The 23,712-nt window shown below is 42.5% G+C and overlaps 4 protein-coding genes across 8 annotated transcripts; 1 reads left to right on the forward strand and 3 right to left on the reverse strand.

Moving 5' to 3' along the window:
• Positions 1-447: 447 nt before the first annotated feature.
• Positions 448-2,287, reverse strand: olfm4.1 (olfactomedin 4, tandem duplicate 1). The gene is made up of 5 exons (XM_030044911.1): positions 2,234-2,287; positions 1,955-2,128; positions 1,665-1,877; positions 1,383-1,530; positions 448-1,277 (listed from the first exon to the last, which is right to left on the reverse strand). Exons 1-5 carry the CDS (start codon positions 2,285-2,287, stop codon positions 448-450), a joined length of 1,419 nt encoding a protein of 472 aa, XP_029900771.1.
• A 396-nt stretch (positions 2,288-2,683) lies between these two features.
• lrrc74a (leucine rich repeat containing 74A) lies at positions 2,684-8,058 on the reverse strand. 2 transcript variants are annotated; one of them, XM_030045292.1, is made up of 14 exons: positions 7,732-8,058; positions 7,077-7,149; positions 6,683-6,858; positions 6,491-6,598; positions 6,282-6,375; positions 5,930-5,979; positions 5,750-5,831; positions 5,557-5,642; positions 5,287-5,481; positions 5,096-5,191; positions 4,663-4,806; positions 4,174-4,278; positions 3,752-3,837; positions 2,684-3,391 (listed from the first exon to the last, which is right to left on the reverse strand). In XM_030045292.1, the coding sequence occupies exons 3-14, from the start codon at positions 6,743-6,745 to the stop codon at positions 2,785-2,787; spliced, it is 1,716 nt and encodes a 571-aa protein (XP_029901152.1). In that variant the 5' UTR covers positions 6,746-6,858; positions 7,077-7,149; positions 7,732-8,058; the 3' UTR covers positions 2,684-2,784. The 2 variants fall into 2 exon arrangements, with proteins under 2 accessions (XP_029901152.1, XP_029901151.1); XM_030045291.1 differs by lacking the exon at positions 7,732-8,058 and adding an exon at positions 7,582-7,645.
• On the forward strand, positions 7,610-14,543 carry angel1 (angel homolog 1 (Drosophila)). 4 transcript variants are annotated; one of them, XM_030045286.1, is made up of 10 exons: positions 7,610-7,765; positions 8,323-9,153; positions 9,767-10,002; positions 10,136-10,205; positions 10,515-10,957; positions 12,323-12,461; positions 12,923-13,033; positions 13,146-13,179; positions 13,540-13,685; positions 13,765-14,543. In XM_030045286.1, exons 1-10 carry the CDS (start codon positions 7,699-7,701, stop codon positions 13,938-13,940), a joined length of 2,253 nt encoding a protein of 750 aa, XP_029901146.1. In that variant the 5' UTR covers positions 7,610-7,698; the 3' UTR covers positions 13,941-14,543. The 4 variants fall into 4 exon arrangements, with proteins under 4 accessions (XP_029901146.1, XP_029901148.1, XP_029901149.1 ...); XM_030045288.1 differs by having other exon boundaries at positions 13,780-14,543; XM_030045289.1 differs by lacking the exon at positions 7,610-7,765 and adding an exon at positions 7,771-7,825.
• A 1,611-nt stretch (positions 14,544-16,154) lies between these two features.
• Positions 16,155-23,547, reverse strand: vash1 (vasohibin 1). The gene is made up of 7 exons (XM_030045009.1): positions 22,540-23,547; positions 21,469-21,557; positions 20,810-20,866; positions 20,203-20,277; positions 19,339-19,720; positions 17,778-17,887; positions 16,155-17,635 (listed from the first exon to the last, which is right to left on the reverse strand). The coding sequence occupies exons 1-7, from the start codon at positions 22,759-22,761 to the stop codon at positions 17,563-17,565; spliced, it is 1,008 nt and encodes a 335-aa protein (XP_029900869.1). The 5' UTR covers positions 22,762-23,547; the 3' UTR covers positions 16,155-17,562.
• Between the last annotated feature and the right edge of the window lie 165 nt (positions 23,548-23,712).

Below are 23,712 nucleotides of genomic sequence, written 5' to 3' on the forward strand. Positions count from 1 at the left end.
CAATTTATGGCTTTAATATACATTCAAAACTCCCATTCCTTGACATTCTTCAGTCCTGTTGTCATGAGCTGAGTCAATCAGTGTGTGTCAATCTCCAAAACTGGTGAAATAAAGTCAGCTGTGGGCTAACCTTGGCACCTCAACTTCTGTACTTTAAATGCAGATAAAGCAGTAAAAAGAGCCAGAATGAATTGCATCATGATATCGGTTAATTATTTGCTATGCTTTCATTTTTACACAGGAACCAAACTGAACAATGTCATGAAGAGTTGCACAAGGAAACACTGGACACAATTTTAATGCTTGAAGGGAAATTTATTGGGAAATTGGGTAGATGAGAAACAGATGATGTGTTGCATTAACTACGAGACATAAAGAGTGAAAGATACGACAACATTTGTTGTCTCTTTCAGAAGACATGATGCCTCAGTAAACCACATGGAGGGATCAGGTCGAGAGGGCTGGTGATTCCTCAATGGCTTTAGCTGTGTGGTTAAACCACAGATGATAGTTAACATAGTAGCCATCATTGTACATATAGAGCTTCTGGTCAGTGGGATTGTAGTCCAGGTTGTAATAGTTATCCTGGAACCTCTCAAAGGGAACACTGATAAAGCTCTCTTGTTTAGTTTTGGTGTCAAACTTGTAAAATATTTCATCCCCTTGGATATCAATGGTCCTGACAGCATAGAAAACCCCACACACCATGAAGGCGTTGCTCACTCCTGGTTTGTACACACTTGTCTGCCACTCCTCCTCTATTCCAAAGGAAGGCTCATTGATTTTAGCGATGACCATTCGGCCGCCGGACTCCTCCGTAGCATAAATCACCCACAGCCCGGTCTCATCAGCAGCAAAGTCAAAGTTCTGATTGGATGAGTATGCGTAGGAGAATCTGGCACTAGCCTTGGTAACCACCCTCTGGTCATATTTCATTGTGGTGAAATTCAGTTTGGCCATGCCAAATGGGTTGTTAATCTGATAATACAGAGTATTGTCACGAACTATGAAATTGTTCCCTGTGCCTCGCCAGCCACTGGCTAAAGTGTGATGCTGGTAGTGATTTCTCAAAATGAGATTCTTGTAGTTGGTGTAAAATCTAATGTCATGAATGGCGGCACTACTATAGGCAGAGTACCAGTACATGGACTCTCTATCAGGAATAGGCTTGGAGTCTTTCCCCCAACCTCCAAATTTATAGCTCGTACTGAGATGTGCATTCAGCTGGCTCACAATAGGCTTGCTGATCTTGATTATGCCTGTGTGTGCGCAGGACCCTGAGGAAAAAGAAGAATTGGGTAGAGAATTAGTGGAGTCAGCAGGGTGGTTGGCATTTTACAGTGCGAATGATCACAGCGTGTATTATAGTGTGACAATCGCACCAATATTGGGGTTGAAGAGCTCCTGGTGGCGTCTCTCGCACTCCTCTAGCTGCAGCTGGACCTTGATGTACTCACGGCGGGTTGCCAGAACCACATTCTTATCGTAGGTCTTCTCCAGCCTGGTCAGGGTCTCCACCATGGCAGCGATCTGAAAGTGAACACAGTTTGCTGTTACAATTAGCATCCAATGGATCACCAATGCACTTTCTATTAAATGCAGCAGTTAATGGCTGCCATCATATCTGCTTTTAAAAAGTGATTTCAGGGCAGTTTAAGACTCACCTGTTCGTGAAGAGACTCAAAGACAGTGGTGGAGCCCTGAATGGAAGACTGGAGCTCTACAATCAGAGCCTCCACCTGTTTAATCTCAATCTTCACATCCTCTGTGTGGGCGTTGTTGTATGAACCAGGGTTCTTCTCCATCCTCTCAATTTCCACTGTCAAGTTTACAATCCTCTCTGCATATGATGTCAGCTTGGTCTCATAGCTTTCCAGCTGAAATCAAGCAAGCATCAGTCATTTTTACATTCTTAAGCATGTCTTACATTGCTTATCATCTGTTGCATGAGTACCTTTCCCATCTCCAGCTCCAGTCTGTTGGAGATCTCCACAGCAGTCTGCTCTACCAGCACCATGTCTTTTATAGGGAAGGTGGAGGTAGGTAAGAAGGCATCACAAGTACACTTGTTCCCATTACCACCATTGGTCCCATTCCTTCCATTCCCCTCAGTCCACAGGCCAACATGCTGAAAAGGATCACATAATTAAAGATGAGAGCTTACCTCCAGTGTAGGTAGGTAGAGGTTCAAAGAATAAGATGAATCTGTAAATCTGAGTCATGTCATACGCACCCCCCGGGCCACTGTGGAGCTCAGCAGAGCTAAGAAATACAGAATGCCGATCATCCTGGTGCAGTCAAAGTGGTTATGATTAAGACTGTTGGTTCAGAGTGGCTTATATAACGTGTTTCAACATCCTGAAGGATGCAGCACCTGTCCCTGTTCACAGCATCATCAGCAAAGGCAAATGTCACACCAGCACAAGACGTAACACCTAATGCTATATTCAGCAAACAGATATTAACAGCTGGGATGTTTGTTTGAAACAAAGTTCACTGATGGCACTATCTACGCCTGCCAGAGTTCCCAAGATGTTTTGTTTCCCTTGGATGTATACTCAGTAGTAAATTAATTATATAGATAGAGACAACTGTACTAAAGGAATGATTGAAGGTAAATATACTGCAAAGGCAGGTTGTCTTTTGGGCTGCCAATAAACACGTTACACTGAACTATGTCTCCTTTCTCTAATATTTATTAAGCAATTGTGTTAAGAGGTTGCCAACATTTTTAGTCAGACAGAATCATAACAGTACAAGCATTGTGTTAGAGTTCAAGCTCAGTCACTTGATAGTTTGTGCAGGATTCTGTGCATCTTTATCCTTATGTTTTTTACTTTTCTTTTTCTTGCCTTTGTTGGTTTTAGCTTTAGCCACTGGCTGCTTGGCATTAAGAGCAGGCCTGGACCTGGTCAGGTGGTTAGTGGGGCTCAGTTTGCTGTGGTCCACCTCTGGATCAGAGTGTATACCCTGGGCAGAGATGGGCTTCCCAGGAGCAGAGCGGGGCGAGTCATCCAGCAGGTTAGGTTGAGAGTAAGAGCGCATGGCTGGGGAGCTGGGGGGGCGCTGGTGAGACATTCCTCCGAGCATGGGCAGGTGGACATGCTCACTGCTCATGTTGGTGACAGAGTAGCGACTACTATTGGACATGACAATGTGGTGCCAGGAACTGAGAGGGGTGGCAGAGAAGTGCTGCGGGCCACTCGAGTCCTCTTTGGCACCCCCGGGGGAAATGACCATGGAGCTGTGGGGCGTAACTGCCTCCACGGCACTCTGGAAGGTCTTGAGGATGCGCTCGCTCTTCTGTTTCTCCTTCTTCTGACGTGACTCGACCTTCCGCAGCTGGCGGCGGTGATCCCTCATCATCTGTTTCCTCGTGTCTGCCAGTCCCCTGCACAGAGCCATCAGAGATCTCATTAAAAGCCTCTCAGACTGCTTGGTGGACCAGGCGAGGGGATAGCAAACAAATCACTGAATGTCCTTCTCTGTGCCATCTGTCAACATCACACGTTAACAACATTGTTATTTCTAAACTTATCACTCAATGATCAGGATGAATTCACAGCTCATAACTGAACCAATGTTGGCTTAACTGTGACATCTGTCAAACAGAGATAAGATAAATTACCACAGTGTACACATATTCACATCCTCCTCATCATGCATTGTTTCAACTAATAAATCTCAACATAGGCTTAGTTTGTGCAGCAGTTATGTATGACTATAATGAAACAATGTGGGACCTGCTCACCTGTAGTCTACCATTCCTGTCCTATCACGATCCAGTCTCTGAATCAGCTCTTCAATCAAGTATCGATCCAAGGGAATGCTGGATTGCTATCATGGATTCCCGTGACAAAGGAAAGTAGGGAAAGTTAGTTTTACAAGATAAAATTGAAAATCAGTTAGAGGCAGCTTTACATAATTTTTTTTTTAAACTCTTGCATACAGTTTTCTACGATTTTCCCTGCAATATGTTTTTCATGATTTGCCATTTGCTACATGTCAGCCAATCAGGGGCAGGAAACATTTGTGAACGTAACTAGAGGAGAGCCCGACATGCATAACTTCAGAGAGCACTTTCATACTCTTTGGCAGCATTGGAAATTCATCAGTGCAGTAGTCCCTGCAAATGTCAAAGCCAGTTCAATAAATCAACATTCAGTTGGAAACCTGCACCGCCTTCCTGAAGTCAGCGACAGGGACTCGCATGGTGCCGTCTTTATCAATGTTCCGAAAGAAATCCCACAGGCGGAGCTTGCGTTGATCCAGATAATCCTTCAAAAAGATCATGACAGTGCTTTTTGAGCATTGTGCAGTGTTTTAGTCACATACAAAATACAAAGTATTAAGAAAATGATTACAAAGAGAGTACAAAGTGTACAAAGGGAAGTACAAAGAGAACGATTAGAGATTTCAGTTCCTCGTTTGTCGGTTTTACAAAATATTGCTTAAGTGTAATTACAATATTTTACAAGGTAACATATATAAGTTACTAGATAATTAAAGAATTCGCCTATGACATGTTTGATTAACGGGATTATATGAGTATTTTTTAAATACATGATTATGAAATAACATTTAATGATACATGACATTGGAGGCACAATCTTTCATTTCAAACTGCAAGGACAACATGTTTTCATAGCTGTCCAAACAGACCTGGATGACTTTCATTGGATCGGGGCGTTTTAGTGGTTTCTTAGCGATGAAGCCTCCCACCCCTCCGTACTGTACCTCCAGGCTGGGATGCTCTTGACATGTCAGCTCCAGCAGCTGCACAAAGTTCTCATTCACCAGCACATTCTGCTCAGACAAACACATGGGTTAATAAATTACATAAACTACAGTGAATGTTATATCGTGCACAAAGTATAGTTATCTTAATGGCACTGACAAGACTGCGTTCAGCTTATACCAGGCTCTGCTCACTGTACTTCATGTTATGGTCAATATATCAATAACATAAACTGGTACGATCTTGATGAATATACACGGAATATTGTTCTGTATAAAGAGCTCATATGATTAGTTTGAGTTTTGACTTGACAGGATGATCAGCTCTGAGTGTAACAGAGCCACACCAGTCACTCACGCATATGTTGATTTCCTCCAAAGCACTTTTAGGTGTGTTCTTCACCACATTAACCAGGGCCAGAGCTCCCTCTACTGTTAAAGAGTTGTATGCCAGCTAAAGGAGTGAAGAACAAAACAGTGTAGCTGTAACCCTCTCAATGTAACTCCACGTGTAGTCACTAATACTGATGCCTTACTGAATACACCCACCAGCAGGACTCGGAGCGTGTCATTGGCCTCTAGACCCCTGCAGAGCATGCCCACGCCCTCATTGGTGATGCGGTTGTTGCAGAGGTCAAGGTGCACCAGAGTGTTATTGAATTTCAGGGCCTCTCCCAGGGCCAGTGCTCCCTCATTCCCAAAACCATTCCATGATAAGTCCAGGTGTTTCAAGGTCATATTCACCTAAATATAGAGAATATATGCAAACGCTGTGTTGTATATCAAGTCAAAGATCAGATGAACTGAATGTATGCAAACCTTGAGCCCGGCACAAAACGCCACAGCCCCTTTCATTCTAAGATGATTCCAGCTTAGGTCCAGCGCCTCCAGACCTTCATTGTTTGCTGTAGAAGTGGAAGAAAAGAAAATATACCTTCTGCCCACTGCCTGGCATGTGATTACACTCCCAAGGTAAAACAATGCAAGGAATGGCATTAAGATATGTCCCTACCCAACATCTGTCCCAGATGCTCTCCTCCTCTTCCACAGAACTCATTGTGGCTCAGGTCAAGTTCTTTTATTCTGTCATTGCTCTAAGGGAGACAGTATTAGCAAAATAATATTGGCAAAATAATCTGCCAGTCATAATGGAAAATTTTAAAGGTTAATGATTAGGTTAATCATCACTTACTGCTAAGGCGTCAGCAAAGAATTTAGCATCGTCCTCAGTGAATCCATTTCCTGTTGGGAAAAATATTATGTAGTATCTTTTAAGTGTGCACAATATCCATGAGTATTTTTTATTTATTTATTTATTTATTTTTTTTATTAATGCAACACTCTATTGATCTCTGTAGGGGATCTTTTCCACTTCCTCTGCCTCCATGGGAAAGTCAGAGTCCATGGTGAGCCACAGAACGGTGCCCATTAAGCTGGTTGGGATTCAGTGTCTTTGTCAAGGGTGCTTTTTTTACTCGCTAGTGGGTGCCTCACGCCCCCACCCTGCTGCCAGCACTGCTGACACTGCTAAATGTGCACATTACCTGAAAGTTTAAGAGATTTTATTGAAATGTTCTCGCGCAACATTTTAGCCATATATTCTGCCCCTGCAGACTGCAGATGATTGCTGGACAAATCCTGGGAAGACAAAATAATGCTTATGCTTACACTTCTGCAGCAGACTCTGCTATAAAACTAAAAGTTGTGACATGCAAAGCACTTATGCCCTCTAGTGGAGAGTTGCAATACATACCAGGTACTGAATGGAGAAATTAGCCCTCAACATCTCTACAATGTATTTGGCTCCCTCAGCTAGAAGGTAATTGTCTGCCAGTTCCAGGGTGTTGATGTGCATATCAGACTAAAAACAAAGAGCTTATCAAGGTTTATATATATTTACAGAAACAAAACAGATTCAATAACTAGTAATTTGTTTCCAACTTACCACCAATGCAATGGCGAGTGCCTTGCCCCCCAGAGGTCCTAGCCCATGGTGGCTGAGGCTCATGGTGGGGGCACCTAGGTTTCGGATGAAGTAAGAGACAGGCACCACGCCCACCAGTTTGCAGGCTTGCAGGTACACTTCAGCGGTGGATGTCTCCTTGTTGCTCTCCTCTTTTTCTGGCAATGAACAAGAGGCACTCTATCTATGAAAACACACCATATAACTGGCAGGTTTTTTTTTTTTTTTTTTTTTTTTTTGGAAATTTAAGCATGTTTAACTCAAGATTACAGAATTAGGTAGGTGAAATGGAGGTTAAATCAATCGTGAAAGCAGCAGAACAGGGTTAGAACTATCTACTACTGTTCTTTAGTGTAATTTAATGCAGTCTACATACCATCAGCTTCCAGGTCTGTGTCAAACTCATCCTCCGGGTCTGCCTTTTGTGTTGGGGAGGGGCAATCATCATCCTTTAAGGAGAGGGAACAGAGGGACAGTGCTGACATTGCCTCCTTATCCCAACCAAATAGCAACGAACCAACCAAGCCTTTCTTTCAGGATCTTCAGTTCATTTCTTCACTCATTCCAACACGGACAACTGTGATCTGTAAGTGCTGGCGCTGTGAAATCAGATAGGCCTGTACTGTCCAGCAGGTAATTCTACCCTTAAGGTAGCATGTCTTGTGTAGTGACATAAATTATTTATACATAATAGGGTTAAAATGCTGTGTAGGATACTAAACCCAAATAACGCATATGGTGGGCCTACTGTAGACTACAGTTGTATAGGGCTACAAGTACAATATAGTAAGTACAGTTTTTTCATAGATTCATCTCATATTAATAAATGAACAAAGTAAAAGAGAGTCCTCATCTGTTCCCCACCACCACCTGTCCCGTACCCTAAAACGCGCCTGTGCAAAACCCAGCAGACCAAACATGATCGTGGTGGCGGTAATGCACCTAAAAGCTATTTGCCAGCCGCCATTAAACATAGAAGAAGAAGAAGAGGCAGCAACATGATTGGCAGCCTGTTATTTTATGTAGCCTACCCATTATCCCGGTATTTTGCACGCCGACCCTCAGGTAAAGCTCGCTGCGCTGTTATTGGGCAATGCAAGAGTGTTGTAAGGTGTTGGGAGTCAGGTGAGCCACGTTGGGCGACTTTACATCCTGAACTCCTCTGAACAGCTGCTCTGGAGTCAGTGGCTAGCAGGGCTGCTATTTTTTAGCTGCTGACCATTTCGGATTGTACTGGCTTTAGAGCGGTCGTCGATCTTTTATTGCTTGCATATGTAAGTTGTTGCTCAATCTGAATTAAAACGCTCCCCTTGTGAAAATGGTAAGTTAACACATAGCCAATATTATATATGCCTCATTTAATGGTGGCTTTCAGCTTGCACGTGTGGCCACCCCCCTTCCCCACCCACTTCCCCCAGGCTGTCACGATGACGTCAGAGCGTCACCACGTGTGAATGTTTTGTTTGCAGTTTTTATTGTTTTGTGTCCTTCTTTGAGACTGATTGTGTCCAGCACTTTACATTGGTTGTCATGATAGCGGATAGGACAAATCTCTTAAGTGTTTCAACTTGAATGTATGAGTGCATGCAAAACTGTTCTCACATAAGTCTTCTCCCCCACAGAGGCCTCAGAGAAGGGTCTCCCTCCTGCTGTGGTTAATGGCAAGGCAGTGTGGGATGGTGGTGCTGTCCCAACCGGGAAGTTCACCCAGTCTCAGACCACCCTGCCGGACCAGTGGCTCAGCCCAAGCCGTGGACTGGGAGAACAAACACGAGAAGGGATGAAGGAGCAGGGTCCGGGAAAGGAAGACGATACACAGCCTGACATGGATAAAGAACAGCTGACGCTTGTCCTCCTGCAGGAGGACACCAAGAATGAGCTTGTGTTAAAGAAAAATGAGGTGAAGAGTGCAGGGAAAGAGGAGGAAGCAGAGATGAGTGATGGAAAGCAAGAAGATGAAGTGGAAGCTCCCAAGCAAGAGGGCCATGAAGTAATTATCCACCATGAGGAGTTACAGATAAAGCAAAATGTGGAAAATGTTGTTCTAGCTGAGAGGGTCAGTCCAGTGCAGCAGCTATGGGAGCATCTTCAGAACGTGCCCGCTGAAGACAGCGAACCAGAAACCACCTGGGAACCAAAGGAGGAAGACATGCACTCAGCCACCCAGGATGAGCCAGCAGCTGCAGCTAAAAAAGCAGCTGCAGATACCGAATGGTGGGATGAATACATAATTCCTGCTGATGAAACACTTGCTGGGGAAAGCGTTCCAGTGTTGGATCTAGCCTCCCTTCTCTCAGCCACTCAGACCCACGCTGAGGACAACCTGGAGTCTCTTCAACCTGGATGGCACTTCCCTGTAGGCCCCAGCCCGGCAGATGTAACCTACTGCCCACTGTGGCAGTTCCCTGCCCTGAGCTACTACCCTCCATTACAGCAGGCAGTGCCCTTGGAAGGTGGGAATCTTAATGGTGTGTCACTTTAGTGGAACAGTTTATCATTTTTAGAAAGTACACATCAACTACCATGGACGTATAATCACCATCAGTGTTTTGATTTGAATTAGAATTCATTATTAAGACCTAACTTCACTTCGTGTCAGATTTTTGTAGTTTATTTTTGAAGTATGAGGTTTTTTTTTTTTTTTTTTTTTTTTGCTAGATTTTCAAAATAAAACACTTTAGCAACTATGAAGTTATTATTGCTGGTTGACTGCTCAAATCTGGCTATGCACACAGAAAAATAAAAATATTCTTGAAAGTAATTAAAATACAAAAAAGATATTTTAAAAGAAGTTAAAAAAAAGAGGATTGTTTTTCAGGTAAACTTTATCCTGGAAAATTACCAAATCACACAGAAACACAGAATCTGGATTGATAGACTGCATTATAGGTGATTGGAGAAATGCATTTTATTTCCTCCTTTAAATTGAAAAACTTTACCTGAAATCCTTCTTTTGCCTCTCCAGTGTGATTGTGTGTTCGTCTACACTCTTACACACTCACAGGTATTATTCCCAGCACATGGTTCGCTCACACTCGTGTTTGTATGTGCTTCTCATCCTCCCAGTCATGTGGAGAATATGGGAGGAAGTAGGGGAGAGCTCCGCCTCAGCAGAGCCAGCCTATACCTGCTTCCAAGACAGATCAGCCTTATTCGACTTCACCGTCATGTCCTACAACATCCTCGCCCAGGACTTACTGGAGACCCACCAGGAGCTTTACTCACACTGCCCCCTGGAGGTGCTGCAGTGGACCTACCGCTGCCACCTACTTTTGGAGGAAATCCTGAAATGGGCACCGGATGTGAGTCAAAAGCCAGTTGTTTTGAAACGTGCATTCATCTTTTTTTTTTTTTTTTAAACATTTGAATCAGCTGTTTCAAATACACTCTCGTCCTCAGGTGTCCTGTTGTGACTTGTGTTTGTGTCTTGTGTAGATTCTGTGTCTCCAAGAGGTGCAAGAGAACCACTACCAGGAACACCTGCAGCCGGCCCTCGCTCAGATGGGTAAGTCCAGAGTTGAAAATATAGTGGAACAATCATTTAAAAAATTAAAATGATGTGATTTTTGCTGTAGTCTACACTTCATTCAAGATTCGTAGGCCAGGGCATCTCTTTAGCGCCACAAAACTTCACTGGTAATGGTATTTTATCACTTAATCAGAAAATCGCGGCTCCTGTGGTGTCAATATGAAATTTGGTTGTGCTGTTTTTTGGATAATATTTTAATTAATTGTTTAGGCCAAGTTGGCATCATGTGGGGAATAACTTGACAGGAACATCCTGTGTATTCTCTGTATTGACTGTTCACACCAGGCTACACCTGTGTGTACAAGCGGCGAACAGGGACCAAGACAGACGGCTGTGCTACTTGCTACCGTGGCGACCGCTTCTCCGAGCTCTCGGTGAGCCTGCTGGAGTTGTTCAGGCCTGAGACGACGCTGCTGGACCGGCACAACGTGGGGGTCGTCCTGCTGCTTCAGCCAGTTGTCACCCAGGGGTCAGAGGTCAAGACCAAGGGCCTGCCCCTGTGCGTCGCCAACACCCACCTTCTCTTCAACCCCCGGAGAGGAGACGTGAAGCTGGCTCAGTTAGCCGTCGTGCTGGCAGAGATCGACCGTGTGGTCAAGTCCTGTAAGGCCAGAGGGGACGGCTGCAACGTCATCCTGTGTGGGGACTTGAACTCCGTTCCAAACATGCCTCTGTACCAGCTGATCACCACCGGCCAGCTCTTCTACCACGGGTTACCAGCCTGGATGGTGAGACTGCAGCAGCACTAGGGCTGGGTACAGATATCAATTTACTGATTAATATCAACCTTCATTTATCGATCCTTGAAATCCTGAGACTTTTTATGTCGATGTGTGAGGAACTTTGCTAAATGTTATTTGTTATTTATTTGTCGTGCACCTCCTGTCATGCAGATGCCATCTGCTGAACTACCAGCCTATGAAAACTCACTTGACCAAATTACATTTTAAACGAATAAATAAACAAATGGCAGGAGCACGCCACCCCAAACGCCAGCACTATCAAACCTAAAAGCAGATGTATTGATTGATTTCTGGATTTAAAAATCGTAACAGTAAAGAAGTTTTGGAGAAACACAAAGCTATTTGTAAACTGCAAAATTAGTAGGAGTGCACGATATTGAATTTTTTGCTAATATCCAATATGCTGATATTTTCCAGCTCTTTTGGCTGATGACGATACCGATATATGCCCATATGTTTTTCCACCTCATTGCAGAGAACATCAAGTCTCTCCTGTAGTGGAATTGACATAGTATGCCCTTATTGTGATGGCCCACTGGCAGATGCAGAGATAAAAAGCCAATGCTTTTCAAAATATACATATTCACAGAACCTAATAAGAAAACTACTTGAACTTTGTTTTTTATTGATGATGCTGCTGTAACGTGTGAATTTCCCAGTCTGGGATCAATAAAGTACACCTATCTATCTATCTATCTATCTAACTTAGGCTATGTTAAAACATGCCATATTTATTTTTATATTACATTTTCTTTCAGTCAGAACTGTTAGATTCATCTCACTTAAACAGGCTTAGATGATTCTCTCCATGACAGTCCATACAATAGCCACAACCAGGGCAGATTTGACCTATTCCACAAGTTGCAAAACATATAAATGAAATGTAATCTCTGTCCACAGGGATCATGTGAAAGTAAGTGCATTGTACAGCTGTACAGCAATTAAAGCCAACTGAAAGAACATACATAGATGTAAATAATTTCTGCCTGTGAGTCAACAATTTAGTCAAGCATTGAGCATTTAGGATTACTTAAAGCGTCATCTTATCAGCCTTATATTTATATTTGCAGAAATTTTCATTTTAAACCAATGCCGATATTTCATTATGAGCCAACTTCGGCTGATATCATTAACATGTTGATATGATTGTGCATCCCTAAAAATTAGTATTGTAACTGAACTATCTCTAACTGAGTTAACAGCAAAAATGTCTAGTTGCTCCCCTGTAACTTGCAGTGGCCCTGTTTGTGGCAGTCACACCACGCTCTTTGTTTTCGGTTTTTATGCCGTGCTATGCCGTGCTACAGTGCTGACCTCTGTAACAGTGTGTGCATTGTGGATGTCTGTCAGGTATCGGGTCAGGAGGACCTGTCACACAAAGCCTTCCACAGACTGTTCCCTCCGCTGTGGCCGAGCTCTCTGGGAGTCACAGACAACTGTCAGTACACCACCGACAGAGAGACGTCTGAGAACCGGACACAGGACTCAGGTCAGTGTCTTTTCCCCCCCGTTGTCCATTTTCAGTACGAATTTCCAGCTATTGTTTTCTTCTTGCTTTGTTTTAACAGATTTCTCAATGATTTTTATGAATTTCACAGGTGTTTTGTGTGCATTATTTTCCTCTGCCTTACTGCTCCTTGTATTTTGAGAACAGATGACGCTATAATATCCAAACCATTTTTTTGGTTTTTTTTTCCTCTGCAAGACTTTTCAAAGAGCACACACCTCTTTACATGTTTTTATTTGCCACTTTTTATTATTTGCCTTTCTTAGTGTGAAGCACCCTCTACCACACTTATATCTTTGAGGTGTTATATAAATACATTTTGACTGACTGATTTTTTTATTTCCTCTCTGGCAAAAACAAAGTTTCCCCCTCACCCACTTTCCCAACACGATGTGATAATTGAACATTCCTTCTCTTGTCTCATATTTGTCCTTCCTGTGTAGGGAAACTCCAGTACAGCCATGACTTCCTGCTGCAGCTGCGCTTCTGTCCAGCTGCATGTGTCCGTCCCGTGGACTTGGAGCAGATCCCCGGTGTGACTGACAACACACCAGGTACAGCTACACCACTTCATCATGCCACAGAAACCACAGTGGAACTTAAACTGCGGCTTCCTTTTTACACAGTGGTTCAAAATCTGTTTCTTCTATCTTTTATTTTCCATAGATGCATCCACGGAAAATCAGTCATATGTACAAAGGTTAGTTCAGCTTCTTCTTAAATGCCTTATGTGCCTGCTATCGCACCCTTATATAGACAAACAGACACATAAATGGGCAGCCAGATCGAGAATTCAGATGGAAAGATGGAAATTGCTATGGTAACAGTTCAGCAAATTTAAAAAAATGGCATTCTCCATCCTCCACGGTACTCTCTGACCTTTTGGTGATGTCTCCTGTTGCCATATAACACATATGAAACAATGATTCAAAGAAAACAAGAACACACTCAGCAAAGTGGAATAAAGGCTTGAGCAAGAAGGGAGTAGAAAATTAAAAAAAAAAAAAAAAAAAAAGAAATAGAAATGGAATATGATTGTAGTTAATTTTCTGTATCACAGGTTCAGATCCACGATCTGTCATGAGCTGAGCCTGCAGTCGGCCTACACACACACCCTGCCAGCCTCTGGCCTGGCTGAAGTCACGACCCTGCACTCTGAAGTGGCAGCCACAGTCGACTACATCTTCTACTCCCCCGATCAAAAAGGTACAGGGCCAAGGGAAGAAGTGCTGCTGCTGGTTAAAAACTGAACCAAATGATGAATTGCTTCTGTAGATGATGATAGTTTTGTGTTTTTCAGCGGGAGGCCACACGGTGAGTGGAGGCCTGAAGCTGATTGGTCGTCTGTCCCTCCTATCAGAGGAGGACCTTTGGTCAATGACGGGCCTGCCCAATCACATCTTCCCCTCTGACCATGTCAGTCTTCTGGCCAAGTTCCAGCTGGACCTGAGTGCTGCATGATGGGAGGTGGGCTGTCCAGTGTGCATCCTGCTTGTGTTCAAGTACTGCTAGCCTTACCCTGTAATTAGTATTTTTTTAATTGCTTTTTTTTTTTAGTTTTTTTTTTTTTAGTGTTTACACTGTTACTTGGTCTTGGAGTTCCAAGACGTAACAAATGGAAAATCCCAATTTTCAATCTTAATAGGAGGCCATCTAAATATTTTTGTTCAAAAGTTTAAAAAAAATGCCAATATTCAAGCCTGTTCTTGATGTTTTTAATTAGATAAATCCTCCTGAGATATGACTTTGAATTATGAAGGTAGGAATGAAGGTAACAATTGCATACATCGTATTGACATGATAACGAACTTAACTTTTTTTTCTGTCTTTGCTGTTGACAGCAGTGATGACAATGTAATATTTAGATAGATGTACCTGGCACTCCAAACAAGTAAAAAACAAACAAACAAACAAACAAAAAAAACGGTCATTGTTATTGACTAAATAAAGACCCAAGATGTTTTGACTTTACTTTTAATTTATTTTTGTTTTGAGAATTTCCCTGCCTATGGAAGTTATATTTTTTCAGACGGTGGAAAAATTGAATAAATGTTTTCCAGGTGACTCATTTATGTTGTTGTTCCTACCACTACACAAATCTTGTTTTGGGGCCAATCATGCCTTGGATGTGAAATGAGAACCTTTTTTTTTATATATACTTCTATCCTGGATATCTCAGTGTATACTATACATCATGTACCTTGTTAATCCTCCATTCCTCTCGTTCCCTGCTCACCCTGCCTGGCCCAGTGTTGAGACTGTGACCTGAATGTTGGCACTGTATCATCCCTCCCCTCTCACTCCACTCAGTTTGCCAGGAAGATGTCTGTGTCTGGCTGTGTGTGTGTGTGTGTGTGTGTGTGTGTGTGTGTGTTTTTGATGCACGAATGAATAATTCATTTGGATAGTGGAGTGTTCATGCATGACGAGGCTCAGTCAGGGAGCTTTGTGTATGCGTACGCTATAGAATGTCAGCTGAGGTGTTAGCAGCACTTATTTCACTCATCTCACTCATTCTTTGCAATGTTGTGTGAATCAGGCCTCCCACCTATTGTGAAAATGAGTATTTTACCAGATGAAACAACTACTAGTGAAAACAGCTTGCGTGCAGCTTTATTCCCCTATGGCATCAAACCCATGAGGCTAAAGGAAACGGGTCAGTGATCTTTAAGAAAAAAAAAAAAAAAAAAAAGGGCCTCGTTTGCCTTCTGTTTCTGTATGATGTAGGGATAACCTCCATCTGATACACCTCCATCTAATCCAATGGAGTAAATCACACCAATCTCTGCCTGCACATCTCCTGCTTTTAAAACATGTAATTTGTACTAAACAGCCTGGACTCTGCTGCAATAAGCAGCAGTTTGTCGTCAGAGCTGCATCACCACCCCGGTTTGCTGCTGACTGGTTTTCATGAAACGCAGCAGCTGTTATAGTCCAGTCGGATATGATGCAGGATGTTGGCAGGCACTGGGGAGTGAAGCCTTGTTTGCAGACTGCAGCCCTGAGAGGTAGATGTCAGGATGCATGGTCGTCAGCGCAGACACAACCAGCTTTGTACACTTGACTAGTATCGCCTATAACTCTACAGCAAACGAATGAATCAAACACTAGCGGTACACATTGTCAGTGGGTATAGTTTCAACCCTTCTTTTCAATTTCAAATGTCATAAAGCTTTGCCTTTTTTTTGTGTTTGTATATATGGATGTACTACAAAAAGAGAAATCAGTGTGATTGTTACTTGCAAATTAGAATTGTCCTGTTTGATGTGACTGGGAATTTTGCTTGCCGTCTTACTGTGAGTCCCAGTGGCACAAGCAGCCTAATGCCTTCCCTTTTATAGTGTTGTTGGTGTTAAGTTTTTATTGTATACTCTTAGCAGGGGTAATGTTTGGAGAGCTCCTTAGTCCACTCTCATCATTGTCTCTCTCAGTGCCAGAGGCTGAGAACACGCTGGGCTCAACTTGAACCCTTTGCCTCGACTGGCCTCAAAGCATCATTTGAATACACTGTATCTAAGGGTTTCACATTTGGTATTTGGTCCATTTATTTTATTTTGGGGGGCTCTTAAGAGAAATGGAGCTCCTCAAGCTCAGCCTAATCAATTTCATCACAAGGAAATCATAGAAATCTTTAGTCACAATGTTTGATCACAGGAAAAACAAAAACAAAGCATCGCAACATCCAAAGTGAGTCTTTATTGTGATACTGTAGATCAACAGCAGTCTTCTGGTATAAAATAAGTGTGTTTTAGAATATTGAAATGAAAACAGACGATACCTAGACTCAAAAATGTTGACTGTGGCAACATATTTCGAACAGTGCATGGTAAATATTAAGTGGTCTTACTGGTGATCATCAGTACTGGAGGAGGTATAAAATGACAATCTCCAATTAAAAAATACAAAAGTGCTGTAAACAAATTTCTTGACATCTTGGCTAAAATGGAAAACAGTTGCTAGGATACCACTTAAGGCTAGTGAACAACTGGATAAAGTTGCTACAAATAAAAGTAAGAAACAATGTCTTATATAAAGCGGTTACATATAAAAAAACGGACTTCTCAGTGTCTCCCTTCGAGACCTAGGGACTAATCCAGAAAATGCAGATGAGGGCAGTCAGCTGCGTCGCCATCGTTCACCTTGACAACCGTCTCGGTTCAAGTGAAAGGTTTTATATTCAGTAGCCAGAGTATGTGTCTCCCATTTCTCAAAAAATCTCTCAAAAGATACACGTTGATGCTCATAAACTATACTTAACAGGTATTGTACAGTATCCCATATTCACTCATTATCTAAACACAGTATAATTGCATGCTTAACATGTTAACCTCTGTGTATTGGATCGCAATAATGTGCCGTACGAATTGTTTATTTCATGGCTAGTTGGGAGAGCAGAGATTGCACTGCTGAATGTTTAGTTAGGCAATGAGAATAATGAATTGGACATAAAACTCCAGCTACTACTGCAGCATGTTTTTCTTTCCTTCTCATTGAATCTTCATACAAGGCACAAGGGTCGTGGTTTGCAAACTATTTTGTTACTACAAAAAGCAAGTGCTGACCAGCAGAGCTGAAAGTTTAAAATTACATTACATGTATTTGCACACTTACAGTACAACATGATGACACAACTTGTACACAAGCCTCGTTAGAGTTCTTTTGGAGAACTAATAGTGACACCATGAAAACCTACGATATGTCCAGAACATTTACACTTGGTGGCTGTTTTGCTAAGCTTTGGAGAAGAGTCAGCTTTTACATACAGTTAGCAAAACTCTGCTTTAATATTAAAAAAATGTTTACAAATCACCAGGTTTCTGATCGCTTTCAGAATTTGGATGTATTTCAAGCACCAGTCATTATCCCGCACTCAGCTCCATAAAAGCTTTTTAACAATCTAGACACGTGTATGAATTTGTCTCGGGAGAGAAAAGTTGCTGGTGACCTATTCAACAGCAGGTCCTGTGAATAGATCAATCTGTACAATGGATGAAGCCTGAAACAACAATAAATCAATTGGTCACGTGAAACAATTGTCCTATACCCTTGCTGACGAGTCTCTTAACTTCACTGAATTTCCTCCTCAGACTCGAATCTGGTAACCGTTCATGTCCCCGGACGGTTTCTGTTCCAAAACCTTCTTCTCTGCAGAGGGACTGCAACAAACAAACATAAATGAGACATAAAGTGCAACTGCTGAACAAATTCGACTAATTTCTGAAACAATTCTCTTTTGCCTCACATCATGGGATGTGAGGATAATTTCTGTCAAGAAATTATCCAATAAATAAATCATACCGTCTCTCAATGCGGCTGATCCTGCGTATGGGACTGCTTGGGTTTCTGAGGGGTGAACCCATGCTGTTCCTCCTGTCTTTGGTGGGAGAGGGAGGTGCAGGCTTTCCTATCTGGAAAAAAAAAAGTTCACATTACTTCTAATGTGGGGCAAAACATACACTTGTGGCAAACGGAACACACAAGGGCATTTTGTCAGGAAGAGGATAAACACACATTCAGAAAAAAAAAAAAAACTTAATCATCATTTTAATCGCTTAAAAGCCTTACAAGGGTGGGTTTAACTGTGCTTACGGCCTCAGTGTACAGGAGGCACAGTGTTAATGGTGAAATCTGTCCAGGTCTGTAATGTGATTGTGTGTTCGGCCAACAGTGGAAAGCACTCTGTATGTAAGATCAGCCACTGATGGATGGAGGCAGCCACGCATGAAGCACAACAGAGCAGAGCAAAGCCATCACATTAGTTTTATTACGCACAGAGCTCAGCGTCAAGGCTGCTTTCATTAATCTTAGCAATGAGAGGCGATAAGAGATTCTCATTTGAGAACAATAGCCCCTCAAATAGCGGGTCAACTCTGTGTCACCTCACATAAAAGAACAGCAGGTCAAAAGAGGCAAAAACGCTAATAAGCGATTGAGAGGAACATTCCATCTGCAATCGCAGTTATCGCCATCTTTCCTCCAATGATTTAAAAAAAAGATATTAAAAATAAAGGGAAGAGAAGCTGCATCCTAATATAATATAAGGCTTCAGAAATGTGTGTCAACTGCACAGACTGGGACTCAAAGCTACAAAATACTTCTGTTTTTTTTTTGTTTTTTTTTGTTTTTTTGGAAAATTACAGTAAATAAAAAATATATGTCCTATATTATCAGTCTGCATCTGTGTGTGAGCACGTGTATGCATGCCTAAATCACATCAACATGTTTTGGGTGTGTGTGTGAGTGTGTGTTGTACGGGTGTGGCCCACAGTGAGTTGGTTGTGGCTATCAGGGAACACACAGTAACAGTAACAAGCAGCAAGTAAAAAACAACAGTGAAGCTCAATGTGCAGCTGAAAAAAACAACAACTGAAAAACACAGTGAACATTGGCAGTGCTTTTTTTGAGGTAAAAAGCTGCCTAAGGCTGGGCAGTATGGACAAAATCCAACATCAAAATACCTTGGACTGAATACCTCAATATCAATATTGAGACAATATTATAGGGACGACTATTGGTGCTTTCATAAGATATTTACACACAAGAGATTTCTGATAAATCACCCATTAGTAATGCGGATATGATGACCAAACAGGTAGAGGCAAATCATGAAAAAGCTGTATTAGTCTAATAAGTCTATCTACTCTCATATCACAATATTGATATAACAGATATATTGCTGAACTGTAATTGTTTCTTTGATTTACCAGGTTACAAATTTGCCTTCACTGATCAAGTCAATATTCAAGTAGCAATATTATAACACACGCACACACACACACACACACACACACACACACACACACACAAACAAATTGCATCCTTCCTGATTGTTTGCACTTTTATGATCGGCACACCATACCTTCAGTCTCATGTCTCGAGTATGTCTCTCCAGCTCCCTCCGAAGCTCCTCCTTGGACAGTTTGTCCACATCCAGGATGGAGTGCTTCCATTCAATCTGCTCCACACTGTGAGGGTCGTGGGAAACATACTGGCCGATCTTGACCTTGCGCAGGGTGTGCCAGTAGCCCCGGTACGCCCCGTCGAACTCCTGCACCAGGTCCATCAGTGTTCGGAACTCCAGGGGCTTGAACATGAGGTCCTCTCTGCGGCTGATGCCCAGTGCGCCGAAGCGCCCCCCGCTGTGAACTCCCAGCACAATGTGGTGGAAGTGGTTCCCTGAGAACTGAGTCTTAAAGCTGAGGGGGAAGCGCTCCACACCCGGCATGTTGTTGGTGAGGTAACTGCCACAAGCTGGGTCAAGGACATGCACATTCAATCTCTTGCTCTTAAGTCTACTCTAATCGTATAATCCTGAATGCAACACTACAATAGAAGCTCAACAAATAAATAACATAGCACAAAAAAACAAACGCTCTGCAATGCCACAGTGATACAATTGGCAGTATTTGTAAGAATGTTGGCAAGAGTGTCCAATCTAATCACCGAACGCTTGACTGTTCCTGTCATGCTGATGTTGTGGGCCATAATCCTACAAGACCATTTTGTTCTGCTAGATTTCATGAAGTCCTGGGAAAAATTCAGACAGAACTCTGCCAAAAACGCATTTCTCGTCCCATTAGCCGCCTAACATAAATCACCGTGGAAAAAAATATCAGTGTTTACAATCATGAAATGGTGAGTAATATTAATGATGCACCCACCACACATTACAAATTCAAACCATCAAATGCCACAGAAATTTCCTCTGCTGGTGAAAAGATACATTCCCAGGATCACTGCCTCCAGACATTTGATTGGCAGAGCCTCTCGTGTCATCTCCTTCGCAATGTCCATCAATCTGTGCAGAGCATTGGAATGAGAGAGCATAACAGTCATTAATACATTACAGAGTGCAGAAGAAATGACATGAAGGACTGTTACTGATTTTTTGAAGGAAAAAAAAAGAACAACTAACATTTTCCATGAGCCATCAAAATAAAATCTCGGCTGCTAAATCTAATAAACTGAGGTCAGAAAAAGTGCATCCCAGGCCTCTGCTGGCAAGACAGATCCTGTGAGGCATGGACATTAGTTCCTATTCACAAAGCTCTGGGCTACTGCAGAAATATACATGAACTGCACATCCAGTTCCCTTTACTTCAGTCAACATCAGAGATCAGCAGCACAGGCCAGACCAGAGAAAATCAACAAATGTACTCATTGATGTCCTGTGTCTGCTGCCGTAGAACCCTGAGAGTCTCTCATCCTATTGCATGACATTTACATCACTCCTACTGTTTCAAACAAGATCACCTACCAAGAAATATCAAAGAACAAGCCAAAAAAAAAGATATTGACAGTCACTCTGGAATTTTAAAAGGGCTGCTTACGCAGTAAGAGGCCGGCTCTTCTTAATCTCAAAAAACTGTGTTCCGGTGTGATTGTACCTGCAGGATAATGTTAAGTTCATCACATAAAACAGAGAAGGTGAAACTGTTCAGCTTTGGTAGAATGCCCCGCTGCATGCAATGGGGCAAAGAGACAACCACTTAAAGTGCTTTGTGATATTCATAGGATGCTGGTTAATTATGGATGAATTCCTGCATTTACTGGAAATAATGCTGGTGCTTTATATAGAATGTAGTGTTCCACAGTGGCCTAGTTTCTCATGTTTGGCCCACATTTATCAAAATATGCCAAAACACTGGGCCAAGTGAGTAAAACGCAGTGTCAAAGTATACTGGCACTGGCACTGCACTGGTGATATACTACTTATTCAGTCTCTAGTATTACAACTGCATATTCTCTTACTTCCATTTGTGTGTGATCAGCTATTAATTACCTGTATTGCCTGAGGGAACAAATCATGCAGTGTTTAAAGAATATCTCTCTAGCTGTTAACAAGATGTTGTAGGGTTTACTTTTAGTCATCACATTCATCTAAACAGACTTCAAGTACTCTTAATAGCCAGCTATTCACTGGCATCATCCACAGCTTTGTGGTGGCGACAGCTAACAAACCGTCTGTATCATAGTAGACGAAGGATACTGCAAATCCCTGATGTATTTCTGTATGGCTTCCAGGCGCTGTGGGATAGTGGTGGTAGGTTGGTATGTAGGCACACTCGGTACTGGAATCTGTGGGACAGAGGACACAAACATTAGTGTTATACAATCCCTATATTCACTGCAGCTGGAGAATGTCCTCCTGTTTGACCTCCAGGCTTCTCTCGATTCAGTGTAACTAATGGCAAGAGTGTCTTAATTGTTCTGCAGCCACATCTCATGAGAATTACATTAATTGAATCTACGCTACCAGTTCTTGTAAGGCGAACATAAGCAGCATTTTGTTGCGCGCCTTGCACAACAGTACCCTGTAGCATGGAAATGTATGTGGTGGATTTGACAAAGCTGCAGATTGGCTACTGGCAGGCAGACCATTCATCATGCTCCACTAATGCAGTCAGTGGAAAAAAACAAACTCACAGAAACAAGTAAAGGAAATATTCATGTGGGATCATATGGTAGCAAAGTGTCCAAGCAAACATTTGCCAATAACACAACACATGGCTGTGAATTGCTTCTCCAGTAAGTGTAAATTTCACATGAGTGGTGTGAAGTGCACAGTACTGAGCAAATTACTCTTATCACTGATAATCAGCTTTAACCAGTTGAGAATTTACATATACCCATAATTGCATCTAACAGATTTATTGAGACTGCTGAATGGATTTATGTATTAATTGACCCACTGAATTTTTTAATTTTGATAACAGATTGATTGTTTTAGTAAGTTATCAAACAAATATCCCAATCAGTTGCTGGTAAAATCTTCACAAATGCTTGCTTTTCTCCATTTCATTTTGTTATAAAATGAATATTTTTGCTCAAGCTAAGAAAACAATTACAACAAATATTGCTTTTGGCTCTGGTAACTTGTTAAGGGCATTCGTCTTTATGTTTTCACCTTTTATAGATTAAATGATAGGTCAGTTAATCAAACAAATTATCGATATGTTAATCGACAAAAAAAAAAAAAAAAAAAAACGATCAGCTGCAGTTTCTGTGCACATGGCATATTGATCTATAGTGTCTATCTGGGAAAGCGCAGCAGTGTTACCTTGGGCAGGTCAGTTGCGCCCCGGATCCTCTTCCCCAAAGCTTCACCATTGGGGTGAATCCGGGCCACATGGCGCCACATCCTCTCCCAAGTCTCCTCATCAACCGGCAGGCCTCCCCTGTTGACGAAGAAGGGCACCCCTCCATCCCTCAGCTCTTCTTCACCTTCATCCTCCTGCTCCTCGTCCCTCTCCTCCACCGAGCCCGCCGTGGCCCGCAGCATCCCCGCAGAGTCCTGGCACAGAAATGTCCTGACAGATGCCGTGTCCCTCTCACTGCTAATCTGCCTGCAGGTTTAAGAATGTTCCCACAGCAGATGACCAGCTCATCATATCCAACAGCAGATGCGCCCGGCAAAAGTCTTCAACAGCGTTTAAAGTCAAATGCAGCGGTGTGTTTGAGGAGCAGACGACAATGAAATGAAAATCCGCTTCTCTTTTTTTAACAGGGAAGCAACCGCAACAGTGTATTTACAAAGATGCAAATACTGTCAAAATATTTAAGTATACTGTTTGAACTACAAGCAACAATAATACGGGAAATTTCGCGTCACCCCTCCGGCACTTCGGGATTAAACAATTTGAACTACAGTATGCAGCAGTAGGCTATTCAAGTGAATGGATAAACTAAGACAATGCGGTGATTTCACCGGAGCCTTGAGCCGTGCAGCCTATTCTGATGCAGATAATGTGAATGTGTAAGTACAATGTGAGTGCACAACAGCCTCGACTGAACCGTATCTGACGCTGTAACAGGATTGGAGCCTGTAGAAGACAAAGTATTAGAAATCCTTAATTCCCGGTACCGTTCTCCCAGAGGTCATTCACACCACAGATATCCAACAAATGAGTGATGTTGTCTCATCTCTCCGACACTCCTCCCTCGTTAGACTCAGTCAGCTCAGCTTGATGAGTCCAGATCATATTCTCCGGGTCACAGTTAATTGTTCATGTTGATGCTCTTGGCTTCAGTGACTGCGGGTTGGTTTCATGGCCAAAGAGCCGCTCAGACACTCCCAGACCGCCGCCGACTGCGCATGCTCGGGATTAGCGGATGACCTCAACCGTGACTAATGCTGCCTTCAAGTCCTCCTTGTAAGCTCCTGCTTCCCCGGTCGACATGCCATCCGATTAAGTGCTTTGTGTGGCAATAACAACAAAATGCACACCTTAGT

Source organism: Myripristis murdjan, chromosome 22 (assembly GCF_902150065.1).
Source record: "Myripristis murdjan chromosome 22, fMyrMur1.1, whole genome shotgun sequence".
NCBI lineage: Eukaryota > Metazoa > Chordata > Actinopteri > Holocentriformes > Holocentridae > Myripristis > Myripristis murdjan.